Source organism: Schistocerca serialis, chromosome 8, assembly GCF_023864345.2.
Source record: "Schistocerca serialis cubense isolate TAMUIC-IGC-003099 chromosome 8, iqSchSeri2.2, whole genome shotgun sequence".
NCBI lineage: Eukaryota > Metazoa > Arthropoda > Insecta > Orthoptera > Acrididae > Schistocerca > Schistocerca serialis.
In genome coordinates, this window is record NC_064645.1 from 37367377 (window position 1) to 37392921 (window position 25545).

The following is a 25545-nucleotide window of genomic DNA, read 5'->3' on the forward strand; positions in this document are numbered from 1 at the left end:
GGGGAAAAGGAGCAAGGTGGGGGGAAAAGGAGCAAGGTGGGGGGAAAAGGAGCAAGGTGGGGGGAAAAGGAGCAAGGTGGGGGGGAAAGGAGCAAGGTGGGGGGAAAAGGAGCAAGGTGGGGGGAAAAGGAGCAAGGTGGGGGGAAAAGGAGCAAGGTGGGGGGAAAAGGAGCAAGGTGGGGGGAAAAGGAGCAAGGTGGGGGGAAAAGGAGCAAGGTGGGGGGAAAAGGAGCAAGGTGGGGGGAAAAGGAGCAAGGTGGGGGGAAAAGGAGCAAGGTGGGGGGAAAAGGAGCAAGGTGGGGGGAAAAGGAGCAAGGTGGGGGGAAAAGGAGCAAGGTGGGGGGAAAAGGAGCAAGGTGGGGGGAAAAGGAGCAAGGTGGGGGGAAAAGGAGCAAGGTGGGGGGAAAAGGAGCAAGGTGGGGGGAAAAGGAGCAAGGTGGGGGGAAAAGGAGCAAGGTGGGGGGAAAAGGAGCAAGGTGGGGGGAAAAGGAGCAAGGTGGGGGGAAAAGGAGCAAGGTGGGGGGAAAAGGAGCAAGGTGGGGGGAAAAGGAGCAAGGTGGGGGGAAAAGGAGCAAGGTGGGGGGAAAAGGAGCAAGGTGGGGGGAAAAGGAGCAAGGTGGGGGGAAAAGGAGCAAGGTGGGGGGAAAAGGAGCAAGGTGGGGGGAAAAGGAGCAAGGTGGGGGGAAAAGGAGCAAGGTGGGGGGAAAAGGAGCAAGGTGGGGGGAAAAGGAGCAAGGTGGGGGGAAAAGGAGCAAGGTGGGGGGAAAAGGAGCAAGGTGGGGGGAAAAGGAGCAAGGTGGGGGGAAAAGGAGCAAGGTGGGGGGAAAAGGAGCAAGGTGGGGGGAAAAGGAGCAAGGTGGGGGGAAAAGGAGCAAGGTGGGGGGAAAAGGAGCAAGGTGGGGGGAAAAGGAGCAAGGTGGGGGGAAAAGGAGCAAGGTGGGGGGAAAAGGAGCAAGGTGGGGGGAAAAGGAGCAAGGTGGGGGGAAAAGGAGCAAGGTGGGGGGAAAAGGAGCAAGGTGGGGGGAAAAGGAGCAAGGTGGGGGGAAAAGGAGCAAGGTGGGGGGAAAAGGAGCAAGGTGGGGGGAAAAGGAGCAAGGTGGGGGGAAAAGGAGCAAGGTGGGGGGAAAAGGAGCAAGGTGGGGGGAAAAGGAGCAAGGTGGGGGGAAAAGGAGCAAGGTGGGGGGAAAAGGAGCAAGGTGGGGGGAAAAGGAGCAAGGTGGGGGGAAAAGGAGCAAGGTGGGGGGAAAAGGAGCAAGGTGGGGGGAAAAGGAGCAAGGTGGGGGGAAAAGGAGCAAGGTGGGGGGAAAAGGAGCAAGGTGGGGGGAAAAGGAGCAAGGTGGGGGGAAAAGGAGCAAGGTGGGGGGAAAAGGAGCAAGGTGGGGGGAAAAGGAGCAAGGTGGGGGGAAAAGGAGCAAGGTGGGGGGAAAAGGAGCAAGGTGGGGGGAAAAGGAGCAAGGTGGGGGGAAAAGGAGCAAGGTGGGGGGAAAAGGAGCAAGGTGGGGGGGAAAAGGAGCAAGGTGGGGGGAAAAGGAGCAAGGTGGGGGGAAAAGGAGCAAGGTGGGGGGAAAAGGAGCAAGGTGGGGGGAAAAGGAGCAAGGTGGGGGGAAAAGGAGCAAGGTGGGGGGAAAAGGAGCAAGGTGGGGGGAAAAGGAGCAAGGTGGGGGGAAAAGGAGCAAGGTGGGGGGAAAAGGAGCAAGGTGGGGGGAAAAGGAGCAAGGTGGGGGGAAAAGGAGCAAGGTGGGGGGAAAAGGAGCAAGGTGGGGGGAAAAGGAGCAAGGTGGGGGGAAAAGGAGCAAGGTGGGGGGAAAAGGAGCAAGGTGGGGGGAAAAGGAGCAAGGTGGGGGGAAAAGGAGCAAGGTGGGGGGAAAAGGAGCAAGGTGGGGGGAAAAGGAGCAAGGTGGGGGGAAAAGGAGCAAGGTGGGGGGAAAAGGAGCAAGGTGGGGGGAAAAGGAGCAAGGTGGGGGGAAAAGGAGCAAGGTGGGGGGAAAAGGAGCAAGGTGGGGGGAAAAGGAGCAAGGTGGGGGGAAAAGGAGCAAGGTGGGGGGAAAAGGAGCAAGGTGGGGGGAAAAGGAGCAAGGTGGGGGGAAAAGGAGCAAGGTGGGGGGAAAAGGAGCAAGGTGGGGGGAAAAGGAGCAAGGTGGGGGGAAAAGGAGCAAGGTGGGGGGAAAAGGAGCAAGGTGGGGGGAAAAGGAGCAAGGTGGGGGGAAAAGGAGCAAGGTGGGGGGAAAAGGAGCAAGGTGGGGGGAAAAGGAGCAAGGTGGGGGGAAAAGGAGCAAGGTGGGGGGAAAAGGAGCAAGGTGGGGGGAAAAGGAGCAAGGTGGGGGGAAAAGGAGCAAGGTGGGGGGAAAAGGAGCAAGGTGGGGGGAAAAGGAGCAAGGTGGGGGGAAAAGGAGCAAGGTGGGGGGAAAAGGAGCAAGGTGGGGGGAAAAGGAGCAAGGTGGGGGGAAAAGGAGCAAGGTGGGGGGAAAAGGAGCAAGGTGGGGGGAAAAGGAGCAAGGTGGGGGGAAAAGGAGCAAGGTGGGGGGAAAAGGAGCAAGGTGGGGGGAAAAGGAGCAAGGTGGGGGGAAAAGGAGCAAGGTGGGGGGAAAAGGAGCAAGGTGGGGGGAAAAGGAGCAAGGTGGGGGGAAAAGGAGCAAGGTGGGGGGAAAAGGAGCAAGGTGGGGGGAAAAGGAGCAAGGTGGGGGGAAAAGGAGCAAGGTGGGGGGAAAAGGAGCAAGGTGGGGGGAAAAGGAGCAAGGTGGGGGGAAAAAGGAGCAAGGTGGGGGGAAAAAGGAGCAAGGTGGGGGGAAAAAGGAGCAAGGTGGGGGGAAAAAGGAGCAAGGTGGGGGGAAAAAGGAGCAAGGTGGGGGGAAAAAGGAGCAAGGTGGGGGGAAAAAGGAGCAAGGTGGGGGGAAAAAGGAGCAAGGTGGGGGGAAAAAGGAGCAAGGTGGGGGGAAAAAGGAGCAAGGTGGGGGGAAAAAGGAGCAAGGTGGGGGGGAAAAGGAGCAAGGTGGGGGGGAAAAGGAGCAAGGTGGGGGGGAAAAGGAGCAAGGTGGGGGGAAAATGGAGCAAGGTGGGGGGAAAATGGAGCAAGGTGGGGGGAAAAAGGAGCAAGGTGGGGGGAAAAAGGAGCAAGGTGGGGGGAAAAAGGAGCAAGGTGGGGGAAAAAGGAGCAAGGTGGGGGAAAAAGGAGCAAGGTGGGGGAAAAAGGAGCAAGGTGGGGGAAAAAGGAGCAAGGTGGGGGAAAAAGGAGCAAGGTGGGGGAAAAAGGAGCAAGGTGGGGGAAAAAGGAGCAAGGTGGGGGAAAAAGGAGCAAGGTGGGGGAAAAAGGAGCAAGGTGGGGGAAAAAGGAGCAAGGTGGGGGAAAAAGGAGCAAGGTGGGGGAAAAAGGAGCAAGGTGGGGGAAAAAGGAGCAAGGTGGGGGAAAAAGGAGCAAGGTGGGGGAAAAAGGAGCAAGGTGGGGGAAAAAGGAGCAAGGTGGGGGAAAAAGGAGCAAGGTGGGGGAAAAAGGAGCAAGGTGGGGGAAAAAGGAGCAAGGTGGGGGAAAAAGGAGCAAGGTGGGGGAAAATGCAGCCCTGGAGAGAAAGAAGGCTGCAATAGCTCGGGACCCCGAACTTGCCACGCACGTATCCACAAAAGAGTTGTGGACTCTCTGGGGGGCCATTCGTCATTGAACCAGTCATCTTTCCTGTTTCCCGACATGACCCAATGGATCATCGAGTCAAGAAATATCACTTCCCCTTCACATAGTGAAATTCCCAGTGTTTTCCACCAGAATGTGAAAAAGTGATCCCCAGTTTTAGTGAAGTGAAAAGTGAAAGTGGATGAAAGAATTCTCCTGTGAAAATCACACGAGTTCATGTCAAATACTCCCAATACAAAGTGAAGAGTGACGTTGCTACGAGAAAGACTGATAAAAGTTTTATGTTGTGTTCAAAATTGGCAGAAATGCACCAATACTGTAATCGAATTTTTTTTCTTGTCGATATTTATGTATATATGTATCTGTACATGTATTTGATTTGTACTTGGATCTATGTTAGAATTTTAATGTTTCTATTGATTGAATGAGAGTAATTCTTGATAACATGTGAAAAAAAGGAACCTATGTTAAATCCTTTAACACTTATGATGGCATCATGCCACAACCAAGTTTGTTAATGATCAAGCAACTGTGAGTAGCTTTGACGGTTAGTTAGTTGGTTGGTTGGTTTGGGGAAGGAGACCAGACAGCGTGGTCATCAGTCTCATCGGATTAGGGAAGGATGGGGAAGGAAGTCGGCCGTACCCTTTCAGAGGAACCATCCTGGCATTTGCCTGGATTGATTTAGGGAATAGCTTTGACGACTTAGTGTGAAACGTATATAACTCTATATGCCTTATGTTGTGTTTGTTTTGCTCCCTGCAAGGAGAGATCGTTAAATACTTCATTCACTAAGTATGTGAATCCAATAATATTATGTCTGCGCGTGAGTCTTAACGATCATTCAAAATCATTACTCGGCCCACTGGAAGCGATGTAATATTATTGGGATTTCCGTAGTATGAAAGCTGTGAGTACCCTTGGAAAGGCATTCACCTATCTGTATGTTAAATGATCAACTTATGAGATGAGACCAATTCTTTGAAAGACATTTGTTTTATATAATTTACGTAACTGTAAAGATGCGCATCTAGTGCGGACGCTAATACATTGATTGTGCAGTCAAAGAAACATTTTAACAGAAGCTGAACTGACGTTCCGCTTCAATCTAAATAAAAGATGACAGTAAAAAACTTTCGTAGATCTTCAGATTTTAATGTACTTCTGCTTGTAATGTGAAAACGTAAAGTAGGTCGACTTTAAGCTATAAAAGTGAGCGGTCTTGCCAGCGTGCAGACACCATTATTAATTAATAAAATTCAAGTAATTTATGTTTGAAACTGTAAATCGGCAAGTTATTGTTATGGAGGTGTTGAACAGTGCAAGAATTGTCTTTAACGAAGGAGAAAAGTAATTTGCTACAAAAACGTGAACCAAGAAACTAGCACAGGACAGGCTGAAATCTGATCACACCATACAGTTAGAAAAGTACTTATGTAAGTTATACTGTTTATAAATAAGCCCTAATTGCTTGTGAGAATTGTTTGAATATATTTAGTGTTTACCAGATTTTTATTCTATTCTTTTCCTTTATATTTTTTTACCTACATGTCATTTTTGTAAATATCAAACAGCCTTTACTACAGCAGAGAATACTGCAGCATCCTGGTCGTAGACAGAAGGCCACTCCTCGTCTTCTATACAACTCATAGCTGCCCCATTTATTAATGATTTCATTTGCGAATGCAATTTTTTTTATTGTTCATTGTTAAAAGTGCCTTAGGTAATTATAAAATTCATCCTGGTTACGTAAAGAAATCCGGGTTGTTCTTTTCCAAATAATAGAAGTCTTTGCGTAATCAAAAACTAGCCTCCTCCTGACAACGATCAGGAGCCAACCAAAGGACGGACGTCTTCGACCGCTTTCGTGTTTCCTGTGGCAAAGCTGTGCCAAACTGGGAACACGACATTCTAGTATGAAACACAAAATATATATATCAAATTAAAATTTTAAAAAATTCAAATATATTTAACCTATTTTTTTTTATCATGCTAGAACCTGTGCAGAAGTAGCTTCTACTGGAAATAAATGTGAGTGGGGTCTGAAAGGAAAGTGGATGCTCCTGTGTTAAGTTAACCGAGAAGGTCAGCCAAGAGGGCACCTCTCTGTGACAGGTTCTGGGAGAACCCCAAAGGGGATGGTGCACATTAAAGTCACTGAGCAGCACAAAGGGGTGAGTTAGTTGCCCAATAAGCTGGAGGAAGTCTGCCCTGGTGACATTAAGTGATGGAAGGATGTAAATGGTACAAAGTGAAAATTTCAAGTGAGTAAGGAAAAGGCAAACTGCAACAGCTTGAAGGCGGGTTGTCAGGGAGATGGGACCACCACCACCACCACCACCACCACCACCACCACCACCACCACCACCACCACCACAAGTTCCCCATGAGACTGAACACCATCCTCAGAGGTGGTGGGGGGGGGGACTGGGAAGAAATGCAAGAGCTGAAGGCAACCATGAGGATGCAATTTTGGTTTCCTGAAGGCAGAGAACAAGTGGACACTGCAATTCTGCAAGCAGCTGTAAATCCTCTTGTTGGACTGAAAACTGTGAATGTTCCATTGGAGGGGAGTCATGATGAGGAAAAAATGAAGGGGTGTCACCTCGGCAGCTGCCAAGTGCCAGCCTTTGAAGACTCAATGCTACAGGGCACAGAGGCAGGATGGTCCTGCTCCATGAGGTCTACAGAAGTGTTTGCATTCTTCTGTAAGCTTGTGGAGTCCAGAGCAGAAAAACAGTTGGTGGTGCACACCAGTGAATTGGAGGTCAGCCAGGCAAGGATATCACATGGAAAAACCAAAGAGGATCTTCAAGTCAGCAATGGAGTAGACCATGTGCCTTCTTGGAGCTTTTTTGGTTGGCAGAGGGAGACTCAGATGTTGGTTGGCTGGAGTACGTAGGAAGTCTTCACGGGAGTATTCTTTCTGTACTTTCTGGCTTGCCGGTTGTGCAGCTGGTGACTGTTCAAATTCAAATTTCAAATGGCTCTGAGCACTATGGGACTTATCATCTGAGGTCATCAGTCCCCTAGAACTTAGAACTTCTTAAACCTAACTAACCTAAGAACTGCTCACACATCCATGCCCGAGGCAGGATTCAAACCTGCGACCGTAGCGATCGCGCGATTCCAGACAGTAGTTCCTAGAACCGCTCGGCCACACTGGCCGACTGGTGACTGTCCCATGAACTGAAAGTTTGGTGTCTTACACATTTTACTAATATTTGAAGCTCCTCTTGATGTTCTTCCATGTTTGTGATTTAAAAATTGGGTTGTTTTGAAAATCGACCTTATCCAAACACAATTAGTTTATTTATTTTTTTTACCAAGACCTGTTTCGACATGTGTGTGTCATTCTGTGGGTCAAATTTTCATTTTTGTAGAGTACAATATCAAATTATAATAATTTAACTGTTGTAGGACTAAGAATTACAATATGTGCAATTTGCTTTGTTTAGTATAGATGCTCACCTCAAAATTATATCACTAAATGAACTGTATTGTTGTACACTGGTTTTTGTTCTCTTTTTTACATTTTTTGATGGCATGTCATCTGTAAACTAACCATGAAGAAAATATTGTGTATTTGTGAAGAGCTGTTTCCTGGGTAGAGGTTATGTGCATTTCTATACTCAAATTTTTCATCCTGTTTTGTGTCTGTTTGGTGTCTTGATGAACTGCTATTCAGTTCAAAGGTCCCACACAGTCATCAGATAAATGGAACACCAGTGTACTTCATCTTAATAAATTACTGTTCTTTGGAATTCCATTAGTCTTGTTTTAGTTTTGTTGGCATTCATCCTAAACTACTTTTAAAGATGGTTTGTATTCTTTTAACTGTTCTTCCATGTTTTAATAACAAGTTTAAATTATGAGTAAATCTGATTTTAATGTTTTTGGTTTATTTAATTATTTAATTTAATAAAATTTAATACCAAATTTTTAATGTTACACTGCACCAAAAAGTGACTATCTCAATAACAACTGAAGACCTAATATTCTGAACATGCTAAGGGCCAAAATTAATCTTTTGAGATATAACAAAAAACAGTATTGTATGACATACAATATTAGAACACACATTTTATTATATTAATGCATTTATTAGCATCCTAAAAACAAACTGTGCTGCAAATACAGTGAAAATCTCACTTCATTGTCCAGAAAAAAAATTTAAAATGTGAGAGTAGAATGTGTCTTACACTTTACCTTATTCAGACTAAATGGGCTAAAGCCAACAGAGATGTCAAGCTGTAATGGTTGAAAAAAAAAATGTACTCAATTGTAACAGATGTAAGCAATAGGCAACAAATATCTTCAGTTTGCACTATAATTCAATTCATTATTATCCATTTTATCACACAGGGTGTTAAAAAAAGGTACGGCCAAACTTTCAGGAAACATTCCTCACACACAAATAAAGAAAAGATGTTATGTGGACATGTGTCCAAACATGCTTAATTTCCATGTTAGAGATCATTTTAGTTTCATCAGTATGTACTGTACTTCCTCGATTCACCACTAGTTGGCCCAATTGAAGGAAGGTAATGTTGACTTCAGTGCTTGTGTTGGACACGCAAATCATTGCTCTACAGTACTAGCATCAAGCACATCAGTATGTAACATCAACAGGTTAGTGTTCATCACGAACGTGGTTTTGCAGTCAGTGCAATGTTTACAAATGCAGAGTTGGCAGATGCCCATTTGATGTATGGATTAGCACGGGGCAATAGCCATCGCGCGGTACGTTTTTATCAAGACAGATTTCCAGAATGAAGGTGTCCTGACAGGAAGACGTTCGAAGCAATTGATCGGCATCTTAGGGAGCACGGAACATTCCAGCATATGACTCATGACTGGGGAAGACCTAGAATGACAAGGACACCTGCAATGGACGAGGCAATTCTTTGTGCAGTTGACGATAACCCTAATGTCAGCATCAGAGAAGTTGCTGCTGTACAAGGTAACATTCACCACGTCACTGTATGGAGAGTGCTACGGGAGAACCAGTTGTTTCCGTACCATGTACAGCATGTGCAGGCACTATCAGCAGCTGATTGGCCTCCACGGGTACACTTCTGCGAATGGTTCATCCAACAATGTGTCAATCCTCATTTCAGTGCAAATGTTCTCTTTATAGATGAGGCTTCATTCCAACATGATCAAATTGTAAATTTTCACAACCAACATGTGTGGGCTGACGAAAATCCGTATGCAATTGTGCAATCACGTCATCGACACAGATTTTCTGTGAACATTTGGGCAGGCATTGTTGGTGATGCCTTGATTGTGCCCCATGTTCTTCCACCTATGCTCAATGGAGCACGTTATCATGATTTCATACGGGATACTCTACCTGTGTTGCTAGAACATGTGTCTTTGCAAGTACGACACAACATGTGGTTCATGCACGATGGAGCTCCTGAACATTTCAGTCGAAGTGTTCGTACACTTCTCAACAACAGATTTGGTGACCGATGGATTGGTAGAGGCAGACCAATTCCATGGCCTCCACGCTCTCCTGACCTCAACCCTCTTGACTTTCATTTATGGGGGCACTTGAAAGCTCTTGTCCATGCAACCCCGGTACCAAATGTAGAGACTCTTCATGCTCGTATTGTGGATGGCTGTGATACAATACGCCATTATCCAGGGCTGCATCAACACATCAGGGATTCCATGCGACGGAGGGTGGATGCATGTATCCTCGCTACTGGAGGACATTTTAAACATTTCCTGTAAGAAAGTGTTTGAAGTCACGCTGGTACGTTCTGTTGCTGTGTGTTTCCATTCCATGATTAATGTGATTTGAAGAGAAGTAATAAAATGAGCTCTAACACTGAAAGTAAGAGTTTCCAGACACATGTCCACATAACATATTTTCTTTCTTTGTTTGTGAGGAATGTTTCCTGAAAGTTTGGCCGTACCTTTTTGTAACACCCTGTATACATGATATAGGACTTGTCATATAGGATTGTCATTACATAAATCAGTAAGAACCTGCTGATGGTGATGTGGTATGAACAGTACCATTGCAAGAATTCCATTCCCTTCCCTTACCCCCCACCCCCCACCCCCTCCGTAGTATACAATCATGGAACATGTGGCAATACTGAAAATTGTGTATGAATGAAACCAACAGTTTTGCCTCTTTATGATGTTTACACTTCCCCACTGTTCAACGTCACTGAATGTTCTTTCAATGTACACTACTCCAGGGGAGGTGATTGTAATTTGTGCAGCAGAACTAATGTGTGGCCTTGTTTTGATGACTATCAGCAGCAACCTGGAAGCCCTCTTCTTCTGTTTTGAGTGTCTTGGATGGTAAAGAAGTGCATGCTGAAGTAATTATTTTCTGCAAATCATCAGGTACATAACAATTATCTTATCGTACTTTTCTATTAAGGCAAAATTTCTATCACAAGATAGGTAACTGTGGCCTGAAACCATATACTTATGCACTTTACAGTCAAACAGGCCACAAGCCACTATTAGCATGTACATATATAAAAATATACAGTTTTTTTTTTTTGTCCACAGCAGTTGTCGTTCCAAATCACAAGTTTTCTTTTGCTATCAGTTACATTGACAGTATTTTTAGTGCAATTTGGGACATGGAACGAACATGATGCTATGTTGTTTGATCCACAAGACCCTTCACTCAGACAAAACAGTATTACCTCACTGTTGTCATGGGCATGAAGGAAGAAGCTGTACTATGAACTCTGGTCTAAATGTGTAAGAGTGGGAATAAACAATACTTGTTGCAGATCAATTGCTGATGTACGTGTGTTACTTCCAGACATAGTTTAAGACATCACATCGTTCTTCACGTTTGTCGTCATACTTTCTGTCTTCCTATGGTACAGTTCTAGTGCTTTCCAAGATTTTCTGTTCTCTGGTGATTGTCCTTTCCCCTCAAGGTGCAACAAGTCACATGTCTTACACATATCTGTTGTTGGTCTTCCATATGATGGATTTGGAAAGAATTTAAGAAATATTCCTGCATACTTCATTTCATTAACTTTTGTCTCTGAAATTGACTTTAAATGGTTTGTATAAGCAACTAATATTATATCACAACTGAGGTATTCTTTAGAAGACTTCCTTCTACTGTAACGAGTCTCCCCTCTTGAAACAACAGTATATGTTGCTTTGTCAGTAAAGTGTAATAGTCAGTACATTTGCAGTTGTATGCAGCTCCTCTTATCATGGTACAACTGTTGATCCATCTTCAGTTTATTGGTTAATATCACAATCACCCTCTTTGAAACAGAAAATATAACCATGAATTTTTACAGTAAATGCTGGAATGATCTTTTCTGTGAGGAACCATGTACATTATACTATATTGATGACAGCTACTCTCAGGTTCAACATATCACTGTGCTGCCTTGAGACTAATAGTATTTTCATTAATCCCCTTAAAAATGAGCCTTTCATTGTTTCATTTTGATTACAGAAGTCACAAAATAAATTTGTTCTTAATTCATTTGACAAGGGCTTGCATGATAAGCAACATTTGTGATTCAACTGAAATGGGAGAGATTGGTTTCAGTATATTGAAAAATAGTTTCTTATTACACTAGATACATTGCCATTCAACAGATTTCACTAAAACACTTAAATGAATACATTGTGCACTGATTCTCCCATCACATTAGAGTCAAACCTAGTTTCAACAAGAATGGAACCATGCAGTTATAAAAAATACATACCTGTTTTTTTCATATTTTGCTGGAATTTTTTTCCCAGAACTTTTAGTATATTCTGTCTTTTTAACACATGCATTATGCCATCAAACTTTCACAGGTAAGCAATGTTTTCAGACATTACTAGCATCCTATTGTTTTTCCATGGCAAAAATGTGCCCACAACACAACAAAAATAATAATATGGCATCTATTAAGTACATGTGTAAAACTGGTGCGACAATTTGCCACTGATTGGCAAGCCTGTTTAGAATGAAGAAGGCCAAGCAGCTAGCTCCAACACCATCTGTTGGTCACTATTACAACTTCTTACCTTCACCGTATGATGAAAAACTTCTAATATAATATACTTGCATGAATGTATCTCCTTTACGGTGAATAAAATAAATTTTTAAAAAATGGCACTTAGCACATTTAGAATATTAGGTCTTCAATTACTAGTAAGCAAAACATGAATGAAAAAAAAATAGTAGTTACAATTTATGCTGTACTTACACGGCAGGTATCTACTTGTGGCTCACCACCAGCACATATAAAGCTCTCATGGAGTTCAAAGTAGCGTCCAAGTCTTGTCATGCGAAGCTCATTTTCACAGTGATCACGGGAAACTACTGGCAGCTCCACTTTCTTCATTGTAGTCTGGACAATCTCAGCATCTTAAAACAATAAATGAAAACTTAAGTTATATCTCAACAAAATCCTCTCCCATATATGTGAAGGAAAATGTTTTTAGATTGTAATGTACATTGCAGGTCAAAGAACTAGAATGATGTTAACAAAACAGTAGAATAATGTATACTGATTTTTTTGTTTTGGTGACTGGAAATATTTTCACCACATGCTAAAGACAACTAAATAAACAATGTGAAGATTCTGTATCACATTTCTACTTATGTACCAGTTCCTAGTATTGGTAAATACTTCATGAGCGTGCTGGTGATGGGGAAGGAAGAGTGGGGAGGAGTGAGTGCTGCAGGTAGGGCTGACTGAGGGTGGGCTGTGGGCTTTCAGTGCAAAGGGAAAGGAGAAAGTCAAAGTGTCAAAACCATGTGTTAGAATTGCCCTAATTTGCAGTGCATGATGAATTCTATAAGAACATTCATATTTTTTCATTGCAAATAGTAGAAATAAGTTATTTCTAAATGTGTAAATTGTTCTTTGTTTCATGTCCTCAGTAGTTGTGTTGTAGACATCCCACTTTTCACATGTTAATATTTATCCAACTTACAGTCAGTAAATTAAGGGGAAATGGTGTAATGCTTTCTGTTGTAGCCTCTACCACTTGGTTATTACAAAAATAAATAAAGATGTCCTGATTATTCCTACTATTACCTGTTCTGATAAGTAAAACCTCATTCAGAATTTACTTTCTATTATCCACTCTTTCCCCATATCTATAGACATTCATGTGCAGTATTTCCCCTTCTGGGAACACCGTATTTCCCCTTCTGGGAACATCTTTGACTTGTGGCTAATAACAGTTTCTATTTTGAGAAAGATGTCATTTGGATGACTAATTACCAGGAGATGATGTGCCCCATCCAGTTGCAATACATCGAAGGCCTGTGAAATCTACTGAAGGGGGAGGCACACAAATAACTTCAACATTCATTGCTTCATCAAAATGTTTATCCAGCACTAGGAGTGCTATGTCATTGAAGAGTGTCTTCTCTTCAAATTGAGGATGTCTTATTATTTTTATCACCCTGCGCTCCTGGTGTGGTAAAGGTTCCGTTGCTGCTGTTAAGTCCCATATTCCAGCTCTGACTTTTATATCTGATGGAATCAACCTGAAATCAGGAGCAATATTTTGTTACTAAAATCTATCACAAACTAATGTACCCTCTTTAATAGTGAAACAGAATTATTACTCGAAAATACAGCCTTACCTTTTAACACAGTGTGCAGCAGTGAGAGCAACTTGTGGGTGCAGAAGTGAAGCTCCACATTTGAAGACAAAGGCAGGTGGTTTTCCATCCCCTGGGAATACAGCTACTTGGACAACCAGCATCCACGGGAATTCTGCAAATGTTGTGCTGTTGTCTGTCGCTGGTGATAGCCCACGCCTCACTCCACAACCAGACTTGACAGGTCCCACAGGAACTTGGATGGGAGGCTTTGGAGTCAGTGTCACAGGTCCAGGCTCCACAGACGGTGGTGTTGACGGCGTCGGTGGTGTAGTAGGAGTTTGACTTCCTGTGGTTTTCCGAGGTGGCTCCTGGCAGCAGTGTTGTACTCCAGGGCACATTTCAACTTTTGGTGTGTTTATTCTAAAAAGAGAAAAAGTAATGGTTAACTATTGTTTTAGTATCATCTGGGAATAAACTGACACTTTATTTGTGGAAAAATTCTATCTACTTTAATGACTGTATAGAAAGAAGATTTTCTTAGATACTAGGAGGACACAGTAATCAAATCTCTGGCATCATCTGTCAACTGCCAACTATGATAGCTTTATTCACTCCAGACTTGTTACCACTAGTGGATAACACTATCAGAGCTATGTCAGTGATGTATCTCAATTCTGACAAATTAATGGATGATGACCTCAGTCATTGTATTTCTCAAGATGTAAAAATTCTAACTGAGGAAACATCTAGCATCCACATATACATTTTACATCTACAAATAACAAGACATAACAATTTATCATTATATGATATTTGACTATGACAGATTTAATATTAGTTAAGGCCAATGGTAGATTTCAAACAATGTAAAGCCCATGACTGAATAACAACAGTATTATGAAAAGCATAGATTACTTCTCAAGCACATAGACAAGCACAGTGAAAAGACTGCTATTCATTTAAGCTTCTAGCCAAAAGTCCTTGTTCCAAAATAGAAACTGATTTGTGCTTGTGTGGATGGGTGTGTGTTTTCTATTTCAAAAGAATGCCTTCCAGCCAAAAGTTTAATGGTATAGCAGTCTTTTCATTGTGGCTGTTTACAACTCAATGTCTCTTACACGGTACCCTTTTTACAATATTTCCTTCATTGGTAGAATACTAGTGAAGTGCAATCAATGTAGAAAGGATAAGTGTTACAGAACATTCATGTGACCCACCTTAAAATATTTCTCATAAAAATGGGATGCATAATAAATTGGACTAACAAGGGATATTTAATGTACTCAAAGAAGAGGAACACAAATTGCTACAGATTTGTTTGACTCCTGGGACATAGTATCTTTACTATCTATCTCTTCTTGTATGACTGCTGCAGATATACTATCTGAAAAAGATGGTACTGCGGCTCTTCTTAAGCATGTTTTTCACTGCATCAAATCTTAAGATTATACCGTCACTATAAAATATTCTGTTATCTACATACGTTTGTAGGGTTTCACAGCCAGTGTCACTTTGGAAAAATAATTTTGGGTATTGAGCCACATCATTATAAACTACCTAAATAACTAGACTGCTGACATTTAAACCAGTTTTCTGTGGTCCTCGTCAAAAGAGTGCCTCTTTCTTAAGAGGAATGCAGTGAATCAGTCAAAACGGTGGCAATTTAGTTGCTTTAGTAGTTTATAATTATGTGGCCCGATACCCAAAATTATTTTATTTAAAATGCTGTCACCTTCTCTTCCCATTCCAGCATATCTCAAGCCCTACAAAAAACTTACATGTATTCCACACAATGAGATGTGAAAGGATTTGTTACTGTTTCAATTGTCACACACAACTCCAAAAATAGAGCAATGGTGTACTCTATCTTTCACTCTCAGTATGGTGTACACTTATTACCATGTTTACAACAACTTGCAACATTTATTTCAGGAGTAAACAGTTCATTATGAATCCATATCAAATCACAATTGTTGAATTTCTCAGTTGTTTCCTGATGTCCAAACTGCGATTTCTTTTTAAATGCTGTGTGTGCTAGGGGAGCTTTTGAAGAAAACTAAGTCTGAACATTTTAGATTAGGCTCCAGTGTGACTTTAGTACTGTACATGAACTGAACATTTAAGTCTATTGTAACCATTCTCTCTATTTTCACTACCAGTTTCAATGTTTTAAACTTCCACTGGGTGGATTTATGTCACTTAATAAGACACATGTGTGTGTGCTTTTGGGTAAACTGTGGCACTGGATTCAGTGGTCACACTTTTGCTTGTCATATTTACACCATGTGCTATTTGCATGCATAGCACACAGATATGGCAATATTGCTATATCCATAAATGCACTAAAACTTCTGTAACTAATGTACTGTAAACATCAGTGTTTACATTATTAAATTACAGTATTAATTTAGCTGCTCTGAACTGCAGATTAATAAACACAATTGCTTGGAAACTTTTGCTTTATCTGCACTTTTTGACTGTAGCTGCATTGGCACAGAACACAGTTTCATACCACACTGGGAGAGAAAGTATGTCAAATAAACCACCACCCTGGCCTCCAGATCAGCACACAGAGAGAGACTGTCAAGTGGAAAACATTCTAGATTGCGTTTCATGATTAGTTTTTCTTCCTGATCACAGAAACAAAAAGCAATGTAATTTTTTTAACCTCTCTGTGGACATTTGCACAGATTAATGATATGAGAGGGGTTATCAGAAGTAAAGAGGAAGGAAGTACCAACTGAAGATTAACATTTTATCAGTTGCATAAGTTCACAACAACTAATACAAATGACAATTTCAGATACATGTGTAAGTTTTATAACATTTTTGTGTGTCAGCAAGGCAAAATGGATGTTTACTCTCTGTAAACAGACCGAATGCTGTATACATCCTACACTCACAGCGAACTCAGTTATAGACAGTCACAGTGTTAATCACTTCTGTCACCATAGCAACAAACATTTGGTGCCTCACATAGCAAAGAGATTGTCAAATGATGTTCCAAATGGTATGTAAAAGTCAACCACACAAAAAGCAAGAGGTGTGATGTCAGTACATTTTGATTACACTCATTTTTCTAATGGCTAAGACATGAGAAATCTTGCTTTCAGAATTTGGTCACCTAGTGGACTTCCGACATGGCACTATCATTAGTACTGAGGATACCTCTGCTCTGAGTGAACTGCTGGCTCCAGGCCAATTGACTGTGGGGTCACATGTTAAAGAAAGGGCCATTGGCAACTATTCCAAACTGTAATATCAGACAGACAGATCACAGTGTAACACATGACACTCACTATTAGTTCTGACCAGCAACTACCAATGAGCAGCTGTACTGTCCAGAGATACAGCCTCATTGTAGTGTACAGTGGACACCAATCAACGAATATAGTTTTGGCCACTGTGTTCCTCTAGACACTGATGAGCACAGTTACAGCAACACTGCCGGTGCATGCTTTGAGCTGTGTAAATGGTTTCCTGGACTGATGAGTGAGTACATTGGTAAATATCAATAAATGAGTGGATATAAGACCATATGATGTGCTATGTATACCAAAATCGTCTCAGTGGTTAAAAATGTGGGACACACTGATGGTATGCATCCATTTGTTCACCAAAAGCACTCTGAAAACAGTCTGGATCTTCAGCAAGTTAACTCACAGCAGAAGAAGATGCTTGTGTGACCTCTCTTGTCACATTATCTCAGTTTTCTTGAGCAGACCTGGGGTGCTATCAAGCAAGATGAGTGCTCCCTTCAGATCCAGTGTCAGTCACTAAGGTGTGAGCAGTGGATGAGTGGTCACAAATCTGAAGAACTCCAAATCCCATTCAGCCCACACACAAACATGTCATAGATGCCAGGACAAATGGAGTTTGCATACACAATAATGAATAAGCATGTGTAATTCAGTTGCACAGGAGTGTACTGTCATCACCACTGAGTGATATGGCATGGTGTCAAATCACTTTACTTTTGTTTGGGAGGATGGTGGTTTAATCTCCACCTGGCCATCCAGGCTTAGAGCTCACACAGTCACTGGAACCAAATACTGAGAGGGTTGTTTTGAGATATGGTCTATTTCTTTACTTGTCTTTCTCCAGCCAGGTCATGTTATCTTTGTCTAATGACTTTTCTCTTTCTAGTCACTTGCTACAGCAACTGAAGCAAACAGTGTACCATTTCAGTTTATTAACATTACATGCATTTCACAAATTGTGTTCCTAGCTTTTTCTATGCTATCAATGACTGAATGCTTAAATACAGTAATCTGATAGACTAGATGTGTTGCACATTCAGTTTTTCCCTTTTTTTGTTCCGTAACAAATTTCTTATTCTTTGAAGTATGTACCATATTTTTAAGAAATAAATATAGATCTATTTTGTATTCCACTCTGATTTTCTTATGTCAACTACAACTGGTTACTATGACACCATTTTGGAAGTCCAAACTGTCTTTTTTTCTGGCTCACTACTCATCAGTGTGCACTGTCAATGTACTATATTTCAAAGTGTCTGTAATATCTCTTCAGATGTAGCTGAGACTTCCCAGCTGAACGTTATTTAAACTGGAATGCCAGGGGTGGAACCTGACCTCTACCCAGAGCAACTTTAAGTCCCTCTTGGGTATCAAACATGGTGGTATATAACTCCTCTCCCCAACTGGCAGCCAGCTGAACTACAGCAATAAGGGATTCAGATGAGAGTAAACAAATCACTCTTAGAGATATTCAGACAGGATCTGCACAACTGTCAGTAGGGTTCCACAGCTGCAGCAAGGCCACAAGATTTATTTGTGGGTCATGGGGGTCAGACTGGTGTGATCGATAATGTGGCGGCACAAGGAGGTGGATTCACCAGAAGACCGAAGTCCTAGACTATTTCATAATCTGAAAGTTATTGGTTGCAGCTGTGGCACTCCGTTTTCTATTCCAGGCAAGAGTGTCAATGGTACAATGTTGGTCTCATGTGGTATTCTGATATCTTTGTTTCTCTGAATGGAAGGTAATCTGATGAAGGATGTTTGAGTTTGTGACAGTGAGAGGATTGGAGAAGGTAATCAAATGTCTGAGCTGATTGACTTTAACCAAGCCAATACTGAATGTTTTAACTGAGGCCACTTTTCTGGAAATAAAGAGAAGGTGTTGATTTGAATGCTTCAGATTGCTATGCATTTGTATAGTGTAATTGAGTAATTGGTGGTGTCTGATCCATAAAGTAGGAGTAACTGTCATTACTTGGAGGCTGTCTGTCTTGTCCAGAATGCATCATTTTCAAGCTAACCCCACATTGGCAGTTCAAGTCTACAAGTCCCAATGCTGATAGTGCTTCTGATCCATTGGCCACACTGTGTGGGGTAGTTAGATGGTGGAATGATCTGCAACTCATGATCTGTTACTGAGGGAAAGGAATGAAGTTTTAATTTTCACATCTGCTTAAAGTATTATATGAGTGGCAATGAACTTCACTTCACGTAAGATACAAATACTAAGAACAGTTAAGTCACAAGCACATGAAGCATTTCATTATGTGTGTGGATGAGCAGTCCTACATTGGCACCAATGTATGACCCAAGTTTCTGCAATGGTAAACTGGAAAGCACATGGATGTACCTCATATCGTGATTTCCTTGTAATGTCATAGTTGGCACTTTGGGACCCTTAATGCTGGGAGAACTATGGCAGCTGCGGAAGTCAACATATAAGGATGGTGAGACTATAGATCCAACTTCCTGTAAGACCATTAGTCACTACTGAGAAGAGGTTTGTACACAGGATAGGAATTAATGATTTGTACTCTGAAAGATTGCTGGAACAGAAATTTTCTGTCACAGACATCATAGTGAACCTTCTGTTCAATAACAGGACAAAAGCTTGGGCTACACAGCATAAATTTGAGGAGACTTATGTCACTGCTGAGTAAGTTGCTAGAATAACTTGTCACTTGCTCTTCAAAACTCCTTATTAACTGATGCATTTTGGGCACAGACCATCACCAAATATCATATTCTGATAATGGGCTGTGCTTGAAATGAATCAATAAACATTAATTTTTGAATAGCAACTGACCAGTTATACAACAACTTATTTAGCAGTAGTAAAAGCCTCCTCAAGTTTACATCACTGTACAGGCCTCTTGTGCGACTGTGTTGCACCTTGTGTACACAGCGTAAGGTGGATGCCCAGAAAGGATTCGTGTGCTGTATCATAGTGAGTAGGGGCAACCATTATTCAGCATAAGGAGTGCGAGATTTGAAAACACTTGTTCTAATAATTTCCCATGGTTACCAGTCTTAGAACTACCCCTTGAAGTGTTATGGACATTAAAATAACGCTGTAAAAGAAAAGTCAGAGATATCCAGGAGACCACGATGATCTGATGGTATGATGGTATGTCGTGTCTCCCTCTGGAAGTAGATGTTGCAAAGGTCAAATTCTGTGTTTGTTCATATGCATCCTGTGACCACTTCTATCTTGGCATTAATAGGTCACCAGAGGTGGTCTCAAGAGCCATTGCAAACAGACACAAGGGACTCCCGCAGGGTCAATTCAGTTCTTATAACAGGCTCAATAATAATGTACAGTAGATGAATGTGTTGTACATCATCTTGTTTTGCTTTGCAAGCCACTGAGTGAATTAGGAGCAAGTGCTTCAGTTCATCAAGGGGAGCAGTTCCACTGGTTTGTGTTTGCATGTGTGACCAATAGCATTGCTAATGGGATGGGATAGTCAATTGCGATTCCATTTGAGTTAGTACCATCTGTTTGTTGCCCTCTAATTGCATGATTTTGATCATGATGGAAGGGGGAAGGAGATCCAGGATAGTGGTGGGGGTCTACTATCACCGTTGGTTTCATTGTCTGTCTTCTTTTCAAAAACGTCCTTGTGGGATTTGGATTCAGTAGGAGAGTACCCATGCACAATGCTGACACAGATGAGGAGTTGGCTGTTCTCTTGTGGTTTGGGCAGAAGGGAGCAGCCTCCTGCTGGTAGACAACAGGAGATTTGAATAGAGGTCACCATCACACAGGGCTTGGTGGTGGGATGTTTGTTTTGTTTTAGGGCACAAAAACAACTGAGGCCCTATGTGCCCATGTCAGAACTTTTAGAACAATATTACAGAAAAGAAGTTAAAAACTATTACACTTTAAGCCCAATCAAGGGAAGGAAAGAGAGCTAACAACAAGGACTTTCTCTTTGAGAGAGACAATGAAGATCCCAAACTAAAGATTAAATGTCCTTCACTAATTGCTGCAATGGATAAAAAGTAAAATGTGGCTGACAGCCCGTGCATCATTAGCTGAAACAGCCAATAGCTCAGACAGCAAACATACACTAGAATGTAAGTTGTTAAAAAAAGGGCATTTTGTCAGGAAATGGTGAACTGTCAAAGATTGCTGACAGTGAACACACAGTGGTGGAGATTTACCACCCAAATAACGATGGCTAAAATGATAGTGCCCAATATGTAGCCTAGATAAAATGATTTCCTCATGGCCAGAGAGCAAAGGGATGATCAGCCAAGTTGGTTGGTTTGGGGGATTAAAGGGACCAGACTGCTATGGTCATCGGTCCCTTTTTCCAAAGACAAAGAACACCCACAGAGAAGAAAAACGAGGAACAGAAGAGATCACAGACGATACAGAACAAGAGAAACTGAGACAAAGACAAGACAAAACGAACTAAAACCACACAGAGTTTGACGGTGGTTGGCCGACCATAGAAATAAAAAAGGAAAAGCCAACCACTTAGAAACAAAGGAAAAAAAATCAGTTGAAAATCATAGGCCAAAGGCTAGAATCAACACAAAACAATAAAATAAAACAGAAACAATCAGATTAAATGATAAAATCCCCCTGCCCGAATAAAACGTAAAACTAAGTCAGCCATAGTGGAGTCGTCTGTTAAAAGGGCAGGGAGCATATCAGGCAGTGCAAATGTCTGCCTGACCACAGCTAAAAGGGGGCAGGCCAACAGAATGTGGGCCACTGTCAAAGCCGCCCCGCAGCGACATACAGGAGGGTCCTCCAGGCGCAGTAAATAACTGTGTGTTAGCCTGGAGTGGCCAATGCAGAGCCGACAAAGGACGACGGAGTCCCTGCGGTTGGCTCACATGGATGACCGCCACACAGTCGTCGTCTCCTTAATGGCACGGAGTTTATTGGGTGTAATTCGATCGCGCCATTCAGCGTCCCAAAGCGCAAAAACTTTTCGGCGGAGGACTGCCCGCAAATCAGTCTCTGGGAGGCCAACATCCAGAGATGGATTACACGTGGCCTCTTTCGCCAGGCGGTCAACATGTTCATTGCCCGGGATACCGACATGACCGGGGGTCCACACAAAGACCACAGAGCGGCCGCAACGCGCAAGAGTATGCAGGAACTCATGGATAGCCATCACCAGACGAGAACGAGGAAAACACTGGTCGAGAGCTCGTAAACCGCTCAGGGAATCGCTACAGATCACGAAGGAGTCACCTGAGCAGGAGCGGATATACTCTAGGGCTCGAAAGATGGCGACTAGCTCAGCAGTGTAAACGCTGCAGCCAGCCGCCAAGGACCGTTGTTCGGAATGGTCCCCTAGAGTTAGCGCATACCCGACACGACCAGCAACCATCGAACCGTCGGTGTAAACAATTCCAGAGCCCTGATACGTGGCAAGGATGGAATAAAAGCGGCGGCGGAAGGCCTCTGGAGGGACCGAGTCCTTCAAGCCCTGTGCCAAGTCGAGCCGAAGGCAAGGGCGAGGAACACACCACGGGGGTGTACGCAGAGGCGCCTGGAAAGGAGGCGGAACAGGGAAAAACCCAAGCCCGCAGAGAAGCTCCTTGACGCGTACGGCGATCGGACAACCCGACCGGGGCCGACGGTCCGGCAGATGGACGACCGACTGCGGGAACAGGACATGGTAATTTGGATGCCCGGGCAAACTAAAAACATGGGCAGCATAAGCAGCCAGTAATTGTTTGCGTCGTACCCGCAGTGGAGGTACACCTGCCTCCACTAGTATGCTGTCCACAGGGCTGGTGCGGAAAGCACCAGTGGCAAGGCGTATCCCGCTGTGGAGAATTGGGTCTAGCACCCGTAACGCAGATGGGGATGCTGAGCCATAAGCCAGGCTCCCATAATCCAGACGGGACTGGATTAACGCCTGGTAGAGCCGCAACAGGGTAGAGCGGTCGGCGCCCCAGCGGGTGTGGCTCAAGCATCTCAGAGCGTTTAGATGCCGCCAACACGTCTGTTTAAGCTGCCGGATATGAGGCAGCCAAGTCAACCGGGCATCGAAAACCACCCCCAAAAACCTGTGGGTCTCCACCACAGCAAGGAGTTCGTCGGCAAGATAAAGCCGCGGCTCAGGATGAACTGTTCGGCGCCGGCAGAAATGCATAACGCGGGTCTTGGCTGCCGAAAACTGAAACCCATGCACTACAGCCCAAGAGTGCGCCTTACGGATAGCGCCCTGTAGCTGACGTTCAACAGCTGCAATGCCAGTAGAGCTGTAGTAAAGGCAGAAGTCGTCAGCATACAGGGAAGCGGAGACAGAATTTCCCAAGGCCGCAGCAAGCCTGTTAATGGCTATTAAAAACAGACAGACACTTAAAACAGAGCCCTGTGGCACACCGTTCTCCTGGACGTGGGAGGAACTATACGAGGCCGCGACTTGCACGCGGAAGGTACGATACGACAGAAAATTGCGGATAAAAATCGGCAGAGGACCCCGAAGACCCCATCCATGAAGCGTAGAAAGAATGTGATGACGCCATGTCGTATCGTATGCCTTCCGCATGTCGAAAAAGACAGCGACCAGGTGCTGACGGCGGGCAAAAGCAGTACGGATGGCCGACTCCAGGCTCACCAGATTGTCGGTGGCGGAGCGGCCTCTACGGAACCCACCCTGAGACGGAGCCAGAAGGCCCCGAGACTCCAGTACCCAATGCAAGCGCCGGCTCACCATCCGTTCAAGCAACTTACAAAGAACGTTGGTGAGGCTAATGGGACGGTAGCTGTCCACCTCCAGAGGGGTCTTTCCAGGTTTCTAAACGGGGATGACAATGCCTTCCCGCCATTGCGACGGAAACTCCCCCTCGACCCAAAGACGGTTGTAAAGATCGAGAAGGCGCCGCTGGCAGTCCACTGAAAGGTGTTTCAGCATCTGACAGTGGATGCCATCTGGCCCAGGTTGGTTGGTTGGTTGGTTGTTTGAAGTTAAAGGGACCAAACAGCAAGGTCATCAGTCCCTTGTTTCAAATAGACTCCATTCCGCTAACGGGACATCTCAATATAGTCAGAAAAATAAAACGGATCAAGGGGAAACGTAAAAGGGCAGTCACGTTGTCATTAGTAAAAACAAATGAGGGAAGTTGGCAAGAGAACGAACCCAACACTATGCTGAAACAGCATAGGCAAGACCACCTGTGACTTAAAAGGGACAACTGCTATAATGCAGAAAGTACGTATGGGAATAGAAAAACTAACCAAGCCTTAAAAAGAAGGGGTGAAAACAGAGTAAAAGGGAAAGAAAAGAGGATTCCGGTCAGGGAGGTGAATCGGGAATCTCTGAACACTGCCTACAGTGGGAGACACCCAAACACTCACCGCCCTGCCCCAACACCAGAGGGAGATTAAAAACTTTAAAACTGAGAATAAAAACCACTCTCCCGGAGGAAACCTAGAACCAGAGAGACCATCCGGGAATCGTCAGCCAACATCAAAGGTAAAGTGTGGGGTAGTCTGTACTTAGCACGCAGAGCCAAAAGAAGGGGGCATTCAACCAAAATGTGGGCCACTGACTGGAAGGCTCCACAACCACATAGCGGGGGTGGCTCATCACGCAAAAGGAAACCATGGGTCAGCCTGGTATGGCCAATGCGGAGACGACACAGTGTGGTCGAGTCCTTGCGGGAGAGGCTAAAGGAAGAACGCCATGGGCCTGTATTCACCTTAATGGCACGAAGTTTATTAGACAGTGGAGTAGCCTCCCAAGAATTGGCCCATGACTGTGCAAAGTGGGATTTGATGTGAAGCCGTAAATCCGCTGCAGGAGGGGTTACAGAAAACGGGGGGTAAGTAACTGCTCCCCCAGCCAAACGATCAGCGAGCTCATTACCCGGGATACCCACATGGCCCGGGACCCATAGGAAGTCAATGGAACATGCAGCACGGTGAAGATCAGCGAGATGGTCATGGATGGCAGAGACCAAGGGATGGCGCGAAAAACACCGGTCAATAGCAAGAAGGCCACTCATCGAGTCCGTACATAACAAAACGCGGTTGTGTTGGGATTGTTTAATAAAGGTAAGGGCCCGGGAAATTGCCATCAATTCCGCAGTAAACACCCCACATGAGGGTGGCAGTAGATGATTTTCCGTTCCAACAAAGGACGTGAAGGCATACCCAACATGATCAGCAGATTTAGAGCCATCAGTGTAAAAAACAACAGCATCCCGAAACTCCCATAAAATTTGGCGGAAAAAGGAACGGAACACCACCGGGGGGATGGAATCTTTCGGACCGCGGCGGAGATCCATCCGAATACGAGGCCGAGGAACTAACCAAGGAGGGGTGGAGGGGAGGGAGCGAGGAAGACAGGACAAAGAAGGAAGCCGAAAATCACGGGTAAGAGACGCAAGGCGCAGCCCAACCGGTAAACCCGCCCGAGGGCGGGAGTCAGGCGGGCGACGTCCATGGTCAGGGAATAGGATAGAATAGGAAGGATGAGCGGGAGAAGAACGGATAGTAAGGGCATAAGACACCAGAAGCTGGGACCGCCGAACAGAAAGGGGGGGGATCCCAGCTTCAACCAGGAGACTATCAACAGGGCTAGTAGGGAAGGCACCGGTGGCCAAACGGATACCACGATGGTGGACTGGATCCAGCACGTGCAGCGTGGAAGGAGCAGCTGAACCATAAACTTGACAACCATAGTCCAAACGTGACAGAACTAGAGCACGATAAAGACGGAGGAGGAGGGAACGGTCCGCACCCCAGGAGGAGTGGGCAAGGAAGCGAAGGACATTGAGTTTACGGAAACATCCTACCTTCAGGAGTCTGATATGGGGCAGCCAAGTGAGCTTGTTGTCGAAAAGAAGACCTAGGAAACGAAACTGTGGAACCACAGGCAATCTTTGTGCAGCGAGATAGAGCTCTGGATCAGGGTGGACCGTAGTACGGCGACAGAAGTGGACCACCCGCGATTTTGAAGGAGAGAATTGAAACCCGTGGGAGAGGGTCCATGCAGAGGCACGCCGTATAGCCACCTGGAGCTGCCGTTCTGCAGATGCCATCGAGGAGGAACTAACCCAAATGCAGAAATCATCCACATACAGGGCAGGGGCGACCAAGGGACCGACAGAGGCCACAA

The 25545-nt window shown here is 44.4% G+C and overlaps 1 protein-coding gene across 1 annotated transcript in view; it reads right to left on the reverse strand.

Annotated features, from left to right (window-relative positions):
• Window positions 1-25545, reverse strand: part of LOC126416287 (uncharacterized) — a 136638-nt gene that overhangs the window by 34885 nt on the left and 76208 nt on the right. Inside the window, exons 2-4 of the mRNA XM_050083937.1 lie at window positions 13224-13604; window positions 12856-13124; window positions 11830-11990 (exon numbers count right to left, since the gene is read on the reverse strand). Coding sequence (XP_049939894.1) covers window positions 11830-11990; window positions 12856-13124; window positions 13224-13604 — 811 coding nt within the window. The remainder of the gene's footprint in view (window positions 1-11829; window positions 11991-12855; window positions 13125-13223; window positions 13605-25545) is intronic.